General features: G+C 45.5%; 1 protein-coding gene across 1 annotated transcript in view; it reads right to left on the bottom strand.

Annotated features, from left to right (window-relative positions):
- The window catches only part of SLC1A3 (solute carrier family 1 member 3), a 79,025-nt gene extending 67,224 nt beyond the window's left edge, over positions 1-11,801 (bottom strand). The window contains exons 1-2 of the mRNA XM_037063189.1: positions 11,612-11,801; positions 9,820-10,092 (exon numbers count right to left, since the gene is read on the bottom strand). Coding sequence (XP_036919084.1) covers positions 9,820-10,000 — 181 coding nt within the window. The 5' untranslated portion in view covers positions 10,001-10,092; positions 11,612-11,801. The remainder of the gene's footprint in view (positions 1-9,819; positions 10,093-11,611) is intronic.
- Positions 11,802-13,253: the final 1,452 nt, after the last annotated feature.

Here is a 13,253-nt window from a genome sequence, read left to right as displayed (position 1 = left end):
ACTCATCCTCACCTGCGGCAGTGGCAGCAGGGGACCAACCTATTTTTTAAATCCCACAGTTTAAGAGAGTAAATTACAACCGCTTTGGGGTGTAAATTAGCAATACTTATCCAAATCACAAATGTGTATACCTTTAGCCTCAGCAATTTCACTTCTAGGAATGTGTCTCAGTTACTTAGATAAACAACTTCTACACAAAATTGTTTTTAAAAAATAATATCTAAGGGTTGGGAACAACCTAAGCGTCCATCAATGGGGAATTGCTGAAATGCTGCCTGGTGCACCCATACAACATCGCCCTGAGAGAGAATGAGGAGGCTTTCTGTGTGCTAATAAGAAATAATACTGAAGAACTATGGAAAATACAAGGTGTGAAGTGGGCTGTATGCAACATGCTACCATTTGTATACAGAAGGCAAAAAAAAAGTATTTTACTTTTGTGCTCATAAAATACCTCTGAAGGCACACAAGACACAACTGGGTGAACCAAATACTCGGGAAGGGGTGAGTGGGACAATCCTACTCTTTTGTTCTGTGCCACTTTGTGCTTTTTGATTTGGGGCAGATAAATGCATTTATTTCCTAATAAATAAATGCATAATAAAAAACAACAAAATAAATAAGTAAAAGGAAATGGTCCATGACCAAAAAACAAATCTGACTGAATTGTATTCTATACTAGACACTTTGATCTTTCTACAAAGTCACTCTGGGTCTGGCTTGGTTTCCTTCAACCCTGCTTTACTTTGCTTTAACAATGAGTTTACTTTATTTGGGCCACGAAGAGGAAGGTCATGCGTGCTCCAATTTATGGTGAGCGGGTCCTGCTTTCTGACCAAACAGCTTTTTTCTGGAGACAAGGAAGTGAATCTAAAGAAACTTTGAACTCAGTCCCTATAGGCTCATGTACTGCTTCCACCAGTCTGCTGTTGGAGTTCCAAGAACACGGAGCTGAAAACGCACGCCGTGAGCCACTGGGCGGAGAGAACAGGCTCACCCACCACCCATCACCTCCTCCGGAGCAGTGCAACGCCCTGGGAAGTGTACTGAATCTCAGCTCTGTTTGCATGACTACTTTGTTTGCCTTAAGAAAGCAAATCTAAGAACACGAAACCAAAAAAAAAAAAAAAAACAGATAAGAAGAGGACTTTGGTCAGGAGCAGTTTCTTGAAAGACCTCCTTTACCTTCAGAGTCATCAGTAAACTGAAGACACTGGCAAGCATATATATCCCTGGGGTTTTGCCTTCCTTGCTTCAAAGATGGAATTTCAAGTGATGTGATGTGCCGAAAAGCAGGGCGAGAAGGGCAGCAACTGTCCACCTCTGCTCTCATTAGGGAGAAATGAGCCTCGTCGGACAAGATGTGCGTACAAAGTCACTCACTGACAGCCCACTGGTTTCTCCCTGGGAAGTGGCAGCGGTCTGCGGGCTGGAAGCGCTGCCAGAGAACTGAAGTCTCCTTGGGGACGAGAAGAATGGAGGAGCCTTCTCTGGAGACAGAAACTCAGCCTTGAAATTCAAGACTTCAGTGTGCCTTTCAACTTGCTGCTCCTAAATTTACCTTCGAATCTTTGATACGGTACACAGAGAATACAAGGACTGCCTCTCCCCACCTCATCTCAATTCATCCAGGGTACAGCTTCCTTTCTCTAGTTCTGGCATTTTTTACCCTTCTCTCATTTCAAAACCACTTGGGTATATCTCTTTTTGTTAATGTTATTCTTTTTTTAAAATTTTAACTTAATGACTTTAGAGAGGGAGGAAGGGAAGAGAGAGAGGAAGGGGGAAACGAGAGGCAGGGGAGCGAAACATCAATTAGGTGCCCTGACCAGGGATCAAACCTGCAACCTTGGCGTATCAGGATGATGCTCCAACCAACTAAACTCCCCGGCAAGGGCTTGAGTATCTCTCTTGATTGGACACAGTGGTAGGAATATTCTTGGTCTGGGAGATAAGCTCTGGGCAACTTTAATAGCACTGATGCTTGACATAAAACATAATTTTTATCCTCAGTGAGCACACGGGCTGAACTTTGTGTCCCGAAGGGCTCCATGTGTTTTCTCGTCTCTCAGCACCAACGCGCTCACCTAGCTGCCAGGCCAATAGCATCCCATTGATGACTGATAGCATCCCAGGGTTCCACCAAGAGCGAGCGCTCCAATACCTGGAACGCACAGCTTGGAAAAGGCGGTGCTTACATTCTAGTAGCCTCTTCCAAACAGCGTGGGCTCTGCCCAACCTTGTTTACTTGATGGCAAAAACAAAGGCCCACGATTTCCCTCCCCTGGTTCATAGGGTCTGGCAGAAGGCTGGCAGGCCGCAGCGGCTTCTGGAGAGCTGTGCCTCCCTCATGTGTGTCCTCAAACTGTGGTTGTCCCCTCCAGAGTCAGGCACTTGGTGGTCCTCAAGAATTCAAAGCAGGAGGAAAAGGCTGCTTGTTAGATTGGACAGGACGGGTTGGGGGGTCCTGGGCAGAGGGAGAGGGTCCTTCTGATGGTACGGTCCATGGACTAGAAAACACCTGTCAGTCTAACCCCACACATTCTACTTTAGAGCAAAGCAAATTCGACTTTCAGTGAGAGAATTCTGCAGTTGGAAGCAGACATAAGTCCAAGTGTACTTTGCTGTTGAAAAAATACGAGGCCCAGAGACTTGACTGAAGTCATAAAGTGAGTCAGTGGGTGGCAGAGCTCGATCCGTAACCAGGACTCCAGACTCTCTGCACGTTCTCAGCTGCGTCCCGGACACTCGCAGATACCAGTGAGGAGGGGGACCACAGGCCAAGGGTTTGCCTTGCTCTAGAGGGCAGTGCTTTGCAAACTGTAACACTGTGACAACGGAAGGTATTATCACGGCAGGTGATTGTTCTGGACACACCTGCTTATTTGATTATCTACTTGAAAAAGAAATTTAAAATCACCTACTCTGCTTTCTCATTATTTGAATTAGCAGGAAGAAAATAGAGCAAAATAAAATGCAGAGATCATCTCAGAACATTAAGCCTTCAAAATAACGTTTACCAATTCTTCTAGAAACCAGGAACATTTCTCCCAAATTTCCCAAACCCCTCATCCCATCTGATGGGGGTGGCAGTTAAGGAGCAGCAGACACCGAAACACTGGAGAAAAGGAGAAAGGGAGGCGGTGACTCTCACATTCGTCCCAAGTGGCATGAACGAAAACGAACGAGTGAATATGTTAAAACATTTTTTTCAGCGATGTCCCCTGTTGCTGAGAGAGGAATCTGCTGCCAGGCGCTCCCGCCAATGGAGCCTGGAGCCGTCTGTGCTGTGATAGCAGCTGCCTGGGGACCACTTTCTGCTCTGGCCCAGGAGGCCAGGTAGGGAAGACACAGATAATGACAGGATCACTTACTCTGTGGCTTTCATCTCTGCTTCTCAAAGCCCTTTACAACTTATTAAGTCCCTTCCGACAACCCTCTTGGCTCTCTTCTCTAGCAGAGGAAATAGGAGCCACTTCTAGCCCTAAACCAGGTGACTGTCCTCTCCCCGTCCTGCCCCCTCTTCTCCCCTCGCCCCTGGGTTGCAGTTCCCTGGCAGACCGGCAGCTTCAGATTAGTGCGTATGTTCACACCATACCGGAGCAGAGACAGAGGCAGAAACACAAGGGCTTTACAGTTTCTACGGACATTTTGTGTGCCAGGCATGTAAGGAGTTATTTAAGGGTACATGGTTGTAAGCGGCAGACCTGGGACACACACCTGGGCAGAGAGGTGTTGCAATTACTCTGTCTCACACACGAAGACCCAGAGGCTGTTCTAGAACTGGGACACAGTCCTCAGAGTCTGACTCCAGGATCCGAAGCTCTGACCCACCCCACAAGGCTGTACTGGACCACACCCCTATGACAGGGGGCGGCCCCCCAGAACGCTTTTGGAGAAGGAGGGACAGAGGCTGGGGTCCAAGTGTGCCAGGAGTGCATGACAGCTATTGCTGTCCCTGACACTTTTCCTGTGTTTCTGCTCCCAGGGGGAGGGAAGAAGACCAAGCAGAGAGACATCAGGCTCTATTTGCACTTGGCCATGAACACAGACAACAATGTGGGGACTGGCTGAGGATGAGGATAAGGTGGGTCTGGGGGAGGTGGGGAAAGGGAGAAAACTGGGAGCTTTACGGGCTTAGAGAGAGAGAGAGAGAGAGGGAGGGAGGGAGGAAGGTCGGTCAGACTCCAGTTCTTACACCCTGTTCCTGACTCATCCCTCCAGAGCAGGGCAGTGCGCATCCACCACTTCTCAGCTCCGGAGGCCTAACCCTTGTCTCCCAGCCTTCTGCCAGGGAGCCACCCCACGCCCTGGCCTGGTCCTGAAGCTCCCTCTGTCCCTTCTCATCTCCAGGAAGCAATGAGGAAACCATAAATTCGAACCTGGAAACCCATTCGCCATTCTCTGGATTCCTGTTGTGTAGCCTTGTGCAGATGCCTTTTCGGGGTAAGCTGAGAGGATGTCAGCAAGGGCACCATTCTGTACCCACACCACTAACTCAAGTACTTGGCTAGTCTGGTCCCGGTGCCCGTCCCTTCCAAGCAGCAGCTGATAGTGAACCACATCTGTGAACCTGAAATGTTGCACGTGTGTCGGAGAAAGAGGATACCGTGGAGGCATTCCTAGGAGACGACTGCTCTTCGTCATCGAGGGCCCTGGAGTTCATATGGTCCTGAGCACTGACTCACGAGGCAGTGCGCGCAGTAGGAGATCCCTGTTCACTGACCGTCATTCAGTGAATGTTCAGAGACAGCGGGAATACCTCACAGATCTGTACGGTGAGCGTCTTGCACTGTATCTGCACTGCTCAGACGCACGTCTCAGAACACGCCCCAAACCGAACTTGTCATCCCCCCTCCCATTTCTCCCTGTATTCTACCCCTACAGGTGGCACCATCACCCCTTGGTCACCTAAGCCGGAAGTCGGACCCCTGCTTGGTTAGGGCGCTTTTTCTGTCAATCCATGTGCTCCATCACCAGGATTCAGGAAGACCCTGGTGAAGAGGCATCCTCCCACTCCTCCTTTCCATTCTCCTGCTGACAGGTCGGTGCACACCCTTGGTTAATGGCTTCAATAAAACAAGACGGGGCGTGCCCCGAGGACCGTGTGGTGGGCAAGAGTGTGAATGCGGGGCACAGCACGGTGGATCTGAATCCCAGTCAGCGTGCAGCGACTGTGAGATAAGAACCTGAGCCTCAGTGTAAGATGAGAATGAAAGTACCTTCCTCCCTGGCTTGTGGTGAGGACTAAATAAACTAATGCACTGACAACACATACAACAGGACGTGGCACGCATTGTGAGTTGGCAGTACATGTTATACGTGTAACACAGACGAGGAAACCAAGGCTTTGTGCGGTGACACGCCTTCTCGAGGAGTGCACAGCTACTAAATAATACTGCTGGCTCATGAATCCAGGCCTAAAGCAATATCTTTTTTTTTTTCTTCCACATGGCACACTTAGGTTGTTAATGAGAAAGTAGAACCTCTGAAGTGCCAATACAGAAAGTGCATATAGAACAGTGCATATAGTATGATCTCATTGAAAAAAGATGTTTCGAGTGAATTACAACCCCCCCCAGTACCACCTGCAAATCTGTATATTCCTTTGTCATCTCATTTGCATCCATCTCTCCCACTCAACTACCTAAGGGTAAACTCCCCGTTGCCTAGCAGCACGGGGCCGGACACACCACATTTAGTATTTGTTAAATTGTTGAATAGCATTTGAATCTTTTTAAAAACTTATTTATTTAGCAGGTAATAGATAATAGAAGATAGCACGTGAATGTGGTTAACTAAGTCAAACTTGTAAGAAAAAACTGTTTAGAAGAAAGTACTAGTTCTTTCATCCCGTCCCCCAAGCACCCAACCCCTACCCTGAGAGGCAGCCACGGTGACTCGTTCCTCATACACATGTCCTTCAGAGACATTATGAAATTGCATTGGATTTCAGTGCCATTTAAGCCAGACGTTAGTTGCCAAAGGCGCTAATGCACATTCAGGCAGTAAGTTTTCTTTTCTGAAAATTCACCAATTTCTCTTGACTCCATTTAAGGACAACCCAGACATAACCTCTGCGTGTGTGCAGGCGTGTGCACGTGTGTACCAACAACCGAGGAAGGTGCTCGCTGCCACGTTAGAGTGAACTCCTGCAGGTAAAACCACCATCCAGTTCCATGGGATTCTATTTACAGATTCCCTCCCCTTGCAGCTGAGCTTATGAGCCATTTCTGTGGCCTGAGATCTCATCTCTCTCGTGCAATTGATTCCCTGGATGTGGGAAGAGGAGGCCTTCTGTGACAGGGACATGACAAAGGACCTTCCGTGTCTTCCAGCGAGAGGTCTGAGGTCACGTGGATACAACTGACCACGATGTGAAATAAGAATGTGCTTCCTGGAGGAAGAAAGACAGCAACCGCTCTCCTCAGCGTGGTTGTCGGGCAGATTCTGCACCAGCCACGGAAGGCACCTACTGCTCTAGCACTGAAACCCCTTAAAGGGACGTGGCCCTGAGCTAACCTGCTCCGACTACACGGGCTGTGTCACGTGGGCACGGCACATGCAGACTTTGACATCACTTAGAGATGACACCAAATTGCACACGTGGATTTAAGCCTGTGCCCGCAGAGGAGCTGATATACAATATTGACAGTTCTCTGCTTTATTCTGAACATATGGATTCTCATGTCTGCACTCCTCCATAACGTTTTCTAGTTTCCATTTCTACACTAAAGGCGCATTCACTTTATTTCTAAAAGACAAACAAAATAGATCGAACAAAAATTTACCCCAACATACAGGTTTTCCCAGTCTATCTTTACTTTTAAGTGATTAAAACTTAATAATTTGAAACAAAAAAAATTGCTCTAGTCCTTCTCATCTCATCTTTGGGGAAAATAATTATTTTATTCTGCCTTGTTAGCCTCTTTTCAGTTTATTCTTGTACTGCAGCAAATAAATTAGGGAATTGAGGTCAACTTATTTTTATTTTTACATTTATTTCATGTTTAATTGTTTCAATATTACTTTGAGGGTCAATGTTTAGACATGTTCTTTCCCTATTATTTCTTTTAGGGCTGATGTAGACATGTAATCAGTGACAAGCTAAATGGAGCCTTTGTTTTTCCCCTGGGCCCTCCACGGAAGATGCTCCGAGAGATAACTGAAGGGTTCTTCCTTCTCTCCTAAATCTGTTTGCTACTAAGTCATCTATTTGTGATTCCAAGTCTTTGGTGTAGGCTCAGTGGTCTCTCTGACTGTCAATGAGCTCTTTTTATTGGTTCCTTTGTTAGTGCCTTCTTCTAGTTACTTCTGCCTCCTCAGTTTCCATTAGAAAAGCCAACCACCAGGGCATCCTGCCAAGTTATCTGCTCCAGCCCAGCCAGCTCACTGTGGTTCTCACAGATCCCAGGAAAGTCCGCACTGGGCTGGGAAACGATCCCAGAACTCACAGAGAAAATGGATTCTCTAAATCCTGGCATTATCTTCCTTCTATTAGGGCCGTTATTTCTGCATAATCACAAACTTCCTTCACCATCAGTCTGCTTTCTATGCTCAGGTTTTTGCCACTTTTTATTCCTCTGAAATAGAGGAATATTTAACTGAAACATGTTTATTCTGGAGACGGAACTCTTCTGGTGTTCAGAATACCATTTTGAATCAGCATTTCTGCACCTTTTCCAAACGTACTCCAGTACCACTGAGCTCTATTATGACACATATAGGATCACAAAATAAGTGGGGATTTTTGTCTCATGAATGAGAAGGATACGGTTTAATCACTGGTAGGAGATTTGTAAGTTTTCTGCCGAGTTTAAGCAGACAAATCATGTAGTAAGATGATGGTGCTACAGCATCTAGCGCTGCTTGCTGGTCGGCCTCCCTCAAGAAGCAGCAAGGTTCCCTGGCCTGGCACCTATAACAAGATGTCACCTAGTCAGCAGAGCAGCGCGGCGGGAAGGCACAGTGGTTAAGAGTGTCACCTCTGGCACGAGACAGCCCGAGTTGGACCAGCTCCAGAATTTACTACTAGCTGCATGTCCTAGGTCAAGGTACTTGATCTCTTCTTGTTCAGTCTCCTCATCTATACAATGAAGATCGCAGTAATCCTCCCTACCCACTCATGTCATAGCCTTGTTTAGGGATTAAGTAAGCTAATCTGTACAGACCCCTAGAAAGTAGCTGGAATAGTACTACATATAACTGTGCACTATTATTATACAGCTGTTTCTTGTCTTGACAAGGACTGTAAGTCAAAACAAAAAACAAGGTGAGTGTACAACATTTCACATCAACTTTCAAGGCAATGACACAGTCCTGCAATTCTTCTTCCAGGAAGGTACTTGAACCTGGGAACCTACAAAAGAAAGCCATTACTTCCCTCATTCAGTCAGGACACTTTGTCTTCGAAATGAACTAAAGTCATTCATCAGCAACAAGTACTAAGAAGAGCCAAGCCCTGGCTGGTATAGCTCAGTAGATTGAGCACCAGCTTGTGAACTGTAAGGTTACGGGTTCAATTCCCAGTCAGGGCACATGCTTGGGTTACGGGCCAGGTCCCCAGTAGGGGGTATGTCAGAGACAACTGACTAATCTCCCTCTCACACATCAATGTTTCTCTTCATTTCTTTCTCCCTTCTTTCCCTTATCTCTAAAAATAAACAAATAAGATCTTTAGAAAAAGAATTTTTTAAAAAGGGAGCCAAAGATGTTGAAATGGAATATATCTAAAGTCTTGTGACAAGCTACTCTTCTGCCATATTCTGATTTAACTGTAATTTGAGAATCCTATTGTGTGTGTGTGTGGGGGGGGGTTAATGTCATAAATGCATTTACATGCTACAGAATTTTCTTAGTTTTTATTGTCATTTACTCTTTATATCTGCTGGAGATCTAGGCAAACACCGAAGCAGAGACTGAAACTGTACACAAATGCCGTTTTTGCTGACAAATTATTAGAAAGTTAAGTTAAAGCATGTTTATGTGCCAAAGGATTTCTATGTGGGTTCAGTCAAAAGTTCCAAATATGTAAGTAGTTTTTAAAGCTACATTACAATGTAGGATCAATGCCACCCGTAAGTAATAAACTATTATTGCAGATACCAATACATCAAACAAAGCACTAATGTTTAGTTAGTACAGATTGCTGTCAACCACACTAAATCTGTGAGGATAAAATGTTTCCAAAAAGGTATAGCTATTTATGGCAGGCACTCCAAGGCAGTGAATGAAAGAGACCTGTGTTAACAGTTCTCCTACTTCCCTTTTCCCAGTCACTTTCGGAGAGAGGGCAAGCACATGGAGAGATTCAACACTCACGACGAAACGCTGGCTACTCAGCTTCAAGTCAGCACCATTTAGGTAGTAATTACTCTCAGAGACCTGTATCTCATTTTGGGTGTGCTCGTGGTGTAAATTAGTTTTAACTGAAAGTGACACTGTATAATAATGACATTTTGGCCAAATCTAGCTTGCTTTTTTTTCATTGTTATTTAACTGCTGAGGCCTAATGATTAAATGATTACTCTTTTGTTCTTATATGAGATAGGAAAACATTTGATTTACTTCCCTTTCCACATTATCAATTGATTTACATGATGCCTAATGATGCCTCTTTCAGATTCCCAGGAGTTTATTGGTCCGAACAGGCCAACAGACAGTCATTTAACGGGGGAAAAAAATCTTCAAAGGCAGCGAAAAGCCTGGGCTGGGCTACCAGTTGGAATGCCACCATCAGTCTATCTGATAACATTCCCAGGCAGCAGAAGCCCCAGAGCAACAAGATCCAGTTTTTTCGGTCGTCACGCGGTGACTTACCCACAATGACCGCAGTGACAGTGAGCAGCACAAAAGCATTCCGAAACAGGTAACTCTTGACATCCTCCTTGGTGATGTTCTGCACTTTCTTCTTGGCCAAGAGCGTGCGTTTGCGGACTCCTTGCTGGAATCTCTCCATCCTGCCTCCCATCCTGGGCTCTTCTCCGTTGCTTTTAGTCATCCTTGATCTCTCTAGGAGTGTCTCTTCTTTGCACTTCGATGTCTAGGGATCACCCCCAAAATGCCAGACCTCTTTGACGTTGGAGGACACAGCTAGAGGGGAGAGAAAGAGGCAAGAGTTAGCCCTCTGGGGTTGGGAAGTCAGTGAGCTCCACACTCGCAGAAGCTATTGGCAAACTGCATAATTCCAGTAGGAATCAAGGGCTGGAGTCACGGTGCCTAGAATGTGCTTATTTTATAGACCACGTGTGAGAACTGTGCACACATTCAGAATATGTGAGCAGAAACCTGTGCCCTATTTTTAAAAATGTGTCTTTCCCCCTCCCGGGAGGCTGTAAAGTGTTCATCAGAGCTGGGTGGACTGAGTAGCCCCTCCCCCAGAACCTAGCTGGATGCTTTGCACAATATTCACCCTCAGTAAACATCCAATGGAATTGAATGCACAGGAAATGCTCAGTGATTACTCGATGGCTTATGTTGTATGCATGGGGGAGGCACAACCAGGCCAATGGAAATGAGTATTGATAGTCCTCAGTTGGAGATTTCTGTTATATATAATAAAACAACTATTTTCTCCATTAAAATAATCATGATAATATCAACTAACAAATATGGCCATGAAAAGGACACAAGTAGCCAAAACACATTTGACTATTTCACAGGGTAACTTTTAAATTTTTTTTGTGAAATAAGAAAAGTACTCTGGGCACATTTATAAGTTATCTGAAATCATAGTTAATTTTCATTTTTGTTTCAAGTAGAAGTACAAAGTAGTACTGGTCTTTGCAGCAAACACACTGAAGTCTTCTGAGGAAACTATCACCAACTTGTATTTTAAACTGTAGGATTTCTAGAACAGATGAGATGACGCCAATTTTTCACTCCAGACATTACAGCGTGTGGTTTCTCGTTTCTTTAAAGTGTTCCTAGGTTATTAAAATATATCCAAGTAATTCTTTCCAGAGGTGGAAGTCCTGTTTTGAAAAATCGAGGGATATCTCCTGCGGCTTTACAAGATTTCTAATTCTTAATCTCTACCACAATCAAGCCGAGGAAAAAGCCAGTTGTGCCCGGGACGCGTTATCTGGCAGCGCAAGCTACCAGCGTGTGCAGTGTGCAACAGTAGGGGAGGTAACAGCAAAGCAATCTCCTGGGGAAGAAGACTCGCGGAACAGATTTGACTTTCAAATAAAATTATAAGGTGGGTAACAGCGAATAATAAGACCTACAATCTTTTTAAACACCTCACAGCAGATGCAAAATTTAGGGAGAAACAAGGACCAGAAGACGCCAGAGGTCAGAGTTCCCCCCTTAATCTCGGATTCCCCTCACCAGTCCGTCGCTTTGAAACAGACCAGCTCAGCCTTGATTATTTTCTAGATCTCGAGCCGCCGCCTGCCCCTCATCTCCCCGAATGACTAAACTCCAAATTAGCACTAGACACGGCACACAGAGACCCTACTTGCGCCTGGCGTTACATTGCCAACACGGACCGTCGCTACCAAAATGGCCAGCTCTTACTCTCGCCGCTCCTCCGCTTGGGAACCCAAATCCATGGGCAGAGACCGGGACGAGAAATGCACCCCGGCGAGACGCAGGACGTGGGACTCACCTTTCCCGGTCTCGTGACGGGTGGGAGAGGGACCCCAGGCAATGACACGGCGAATTCCCGGGCAGGTAAGCGCGGAGTGACCCAGCGCCGCGAGCCAGGCGTGCATGTGCTCTGCGACTGCTGGTTACTATCGGGGCCGCTTAAGGAAAGGGGCGGAGCCTGTGCTCCCGCGGGCAGCGGAGTGGGGAAAAACCGAAAACACCTCGGGGACGGAGCCGGGGCCCGAGGTTTCTGGAATATTGATTAATCTTGGCGCACCAGGAGCGTGCTTGCTGGCTTTGTTTTGCTCCTTGGACCACTTTCACGCTTTGCCAGTTCGCGCTCATTAAAAATGCAAAACCGGGACCAGGAAGAATTGAAGAATGAAGCGAACACACACACTCAGAAAGCTGCAAGTCTTGATTAGAACATTTCAAAGAAGACTTTTCTGAGGCTAAATTTAATTATGCCGCATTATTGCAGGTTTCCTCCCTTTAAGGAAACACGAGAGTGTGCTCTTTTGCCTGGTTGTACAACTGTTACGAAAGAGTCCCTCTTTAGAATTGGGGAAACAAGTGGCATTTCTTGGGACGACTCGGAACGCACTCAAGTATGGAGGGGAAAAATGCCTACTACAATTCTCTAAAGTTGCCTAAAGTTTCTCAAAACACAAGAGGAGACATGCCTCTTTTTAAGCAGTTTAAACTCTATTACAACAAGGCTAGTTTAGCTCAAAGTATCTGGTTTGCAAAGACTAAAATGGTTAGACACACAGAGACCAGGCTCTTTCCTAAACTGTGGTCAGAATTACTTTATGAGCAGGAATGTAAATACACATGGGAGGTTTTGTGACTTCGAAAAATACGTTGCTGTGCCGATAGATGCCTCAGTTTTAAAGGATGCTCAGTTTTAAAGGATGCTCCCTTCCCACCATGTTTAGGAACTAGAAAATTCTCATTGCCTTAAGAAGGAAAATAGATTAAAACTTTTTTTAACCTGACTCAGCTATAAAACTTTAACTCGAAGAAAAAAGTTTAATAGGAACAAAAGCTCATACCAAAACTTACAGCCAGAGGTCTGTATTCCTGTTCATTAAGTCCCATATTCCCCAGGCAAGATCTACTTATTCTTTGTATCTCTTACCCAAGAAGAAAGCATGGCTTTTTCCTTCCTTGGTAAATCCAAGGGAGATTCTAAAGATATGTCTCCTGCCTGCTTCCACAGGTCCATGTCCCCTTCGAACAGTTGGAAGGCAATGGTGGATCACGTAAATGCTTTAAAACGACAAATTAGCAACAAGTATAACAACTTTTAAATGTGGCATAATTTTAAAAGTTTATTGGAAATACATACTCTTTTAAAAAATATTCTATTTATTTATTTTTAGAGAGAGGGGACAGGAAGGAGAAAGAGTGGGAGAGAAACATCAGTGTGTGGCTGCCCCTCATGCGTCCCCTGCTGGGACCTGGCCTGCAACCCAGGCATGTGCCCTGACTGGGAACCGAACTGGCGACCCCCTGCTTCACAGGTCCGAGCTCAATCCACTGAGTCACATCAGCCAGGGCCTTTTTTTTTTTTTTATTTAAAAGATTTTTGAATCTATCGGCTGCTTTTTTTTTTAAGATTTTATTTATCTTTAGAGGGGAAGGGAAGGAGAGAAGGA

This window comes from Sturnira hondurensis, unplaced genomic scaffold, assembly GCF_014824575.4.
Source record: "Sturnira hondurensis isolate 20B ecotype Veracruz unplaced genomic scaffold, ASM1482457v3 Scaffold0014384, whole genome shotgun sequence".
NCBI lineage: Eukaryota > Metazoa > Chordata > Mammalia > Chiroptera > Phyllostomidae > Sturnira > Sturnira hondurensis.
The sequence above is the reverse complement of the archived record's forward strand: the minus strand, read 5'-3'. Positions and strand labels throughout refer to the sequence as shown.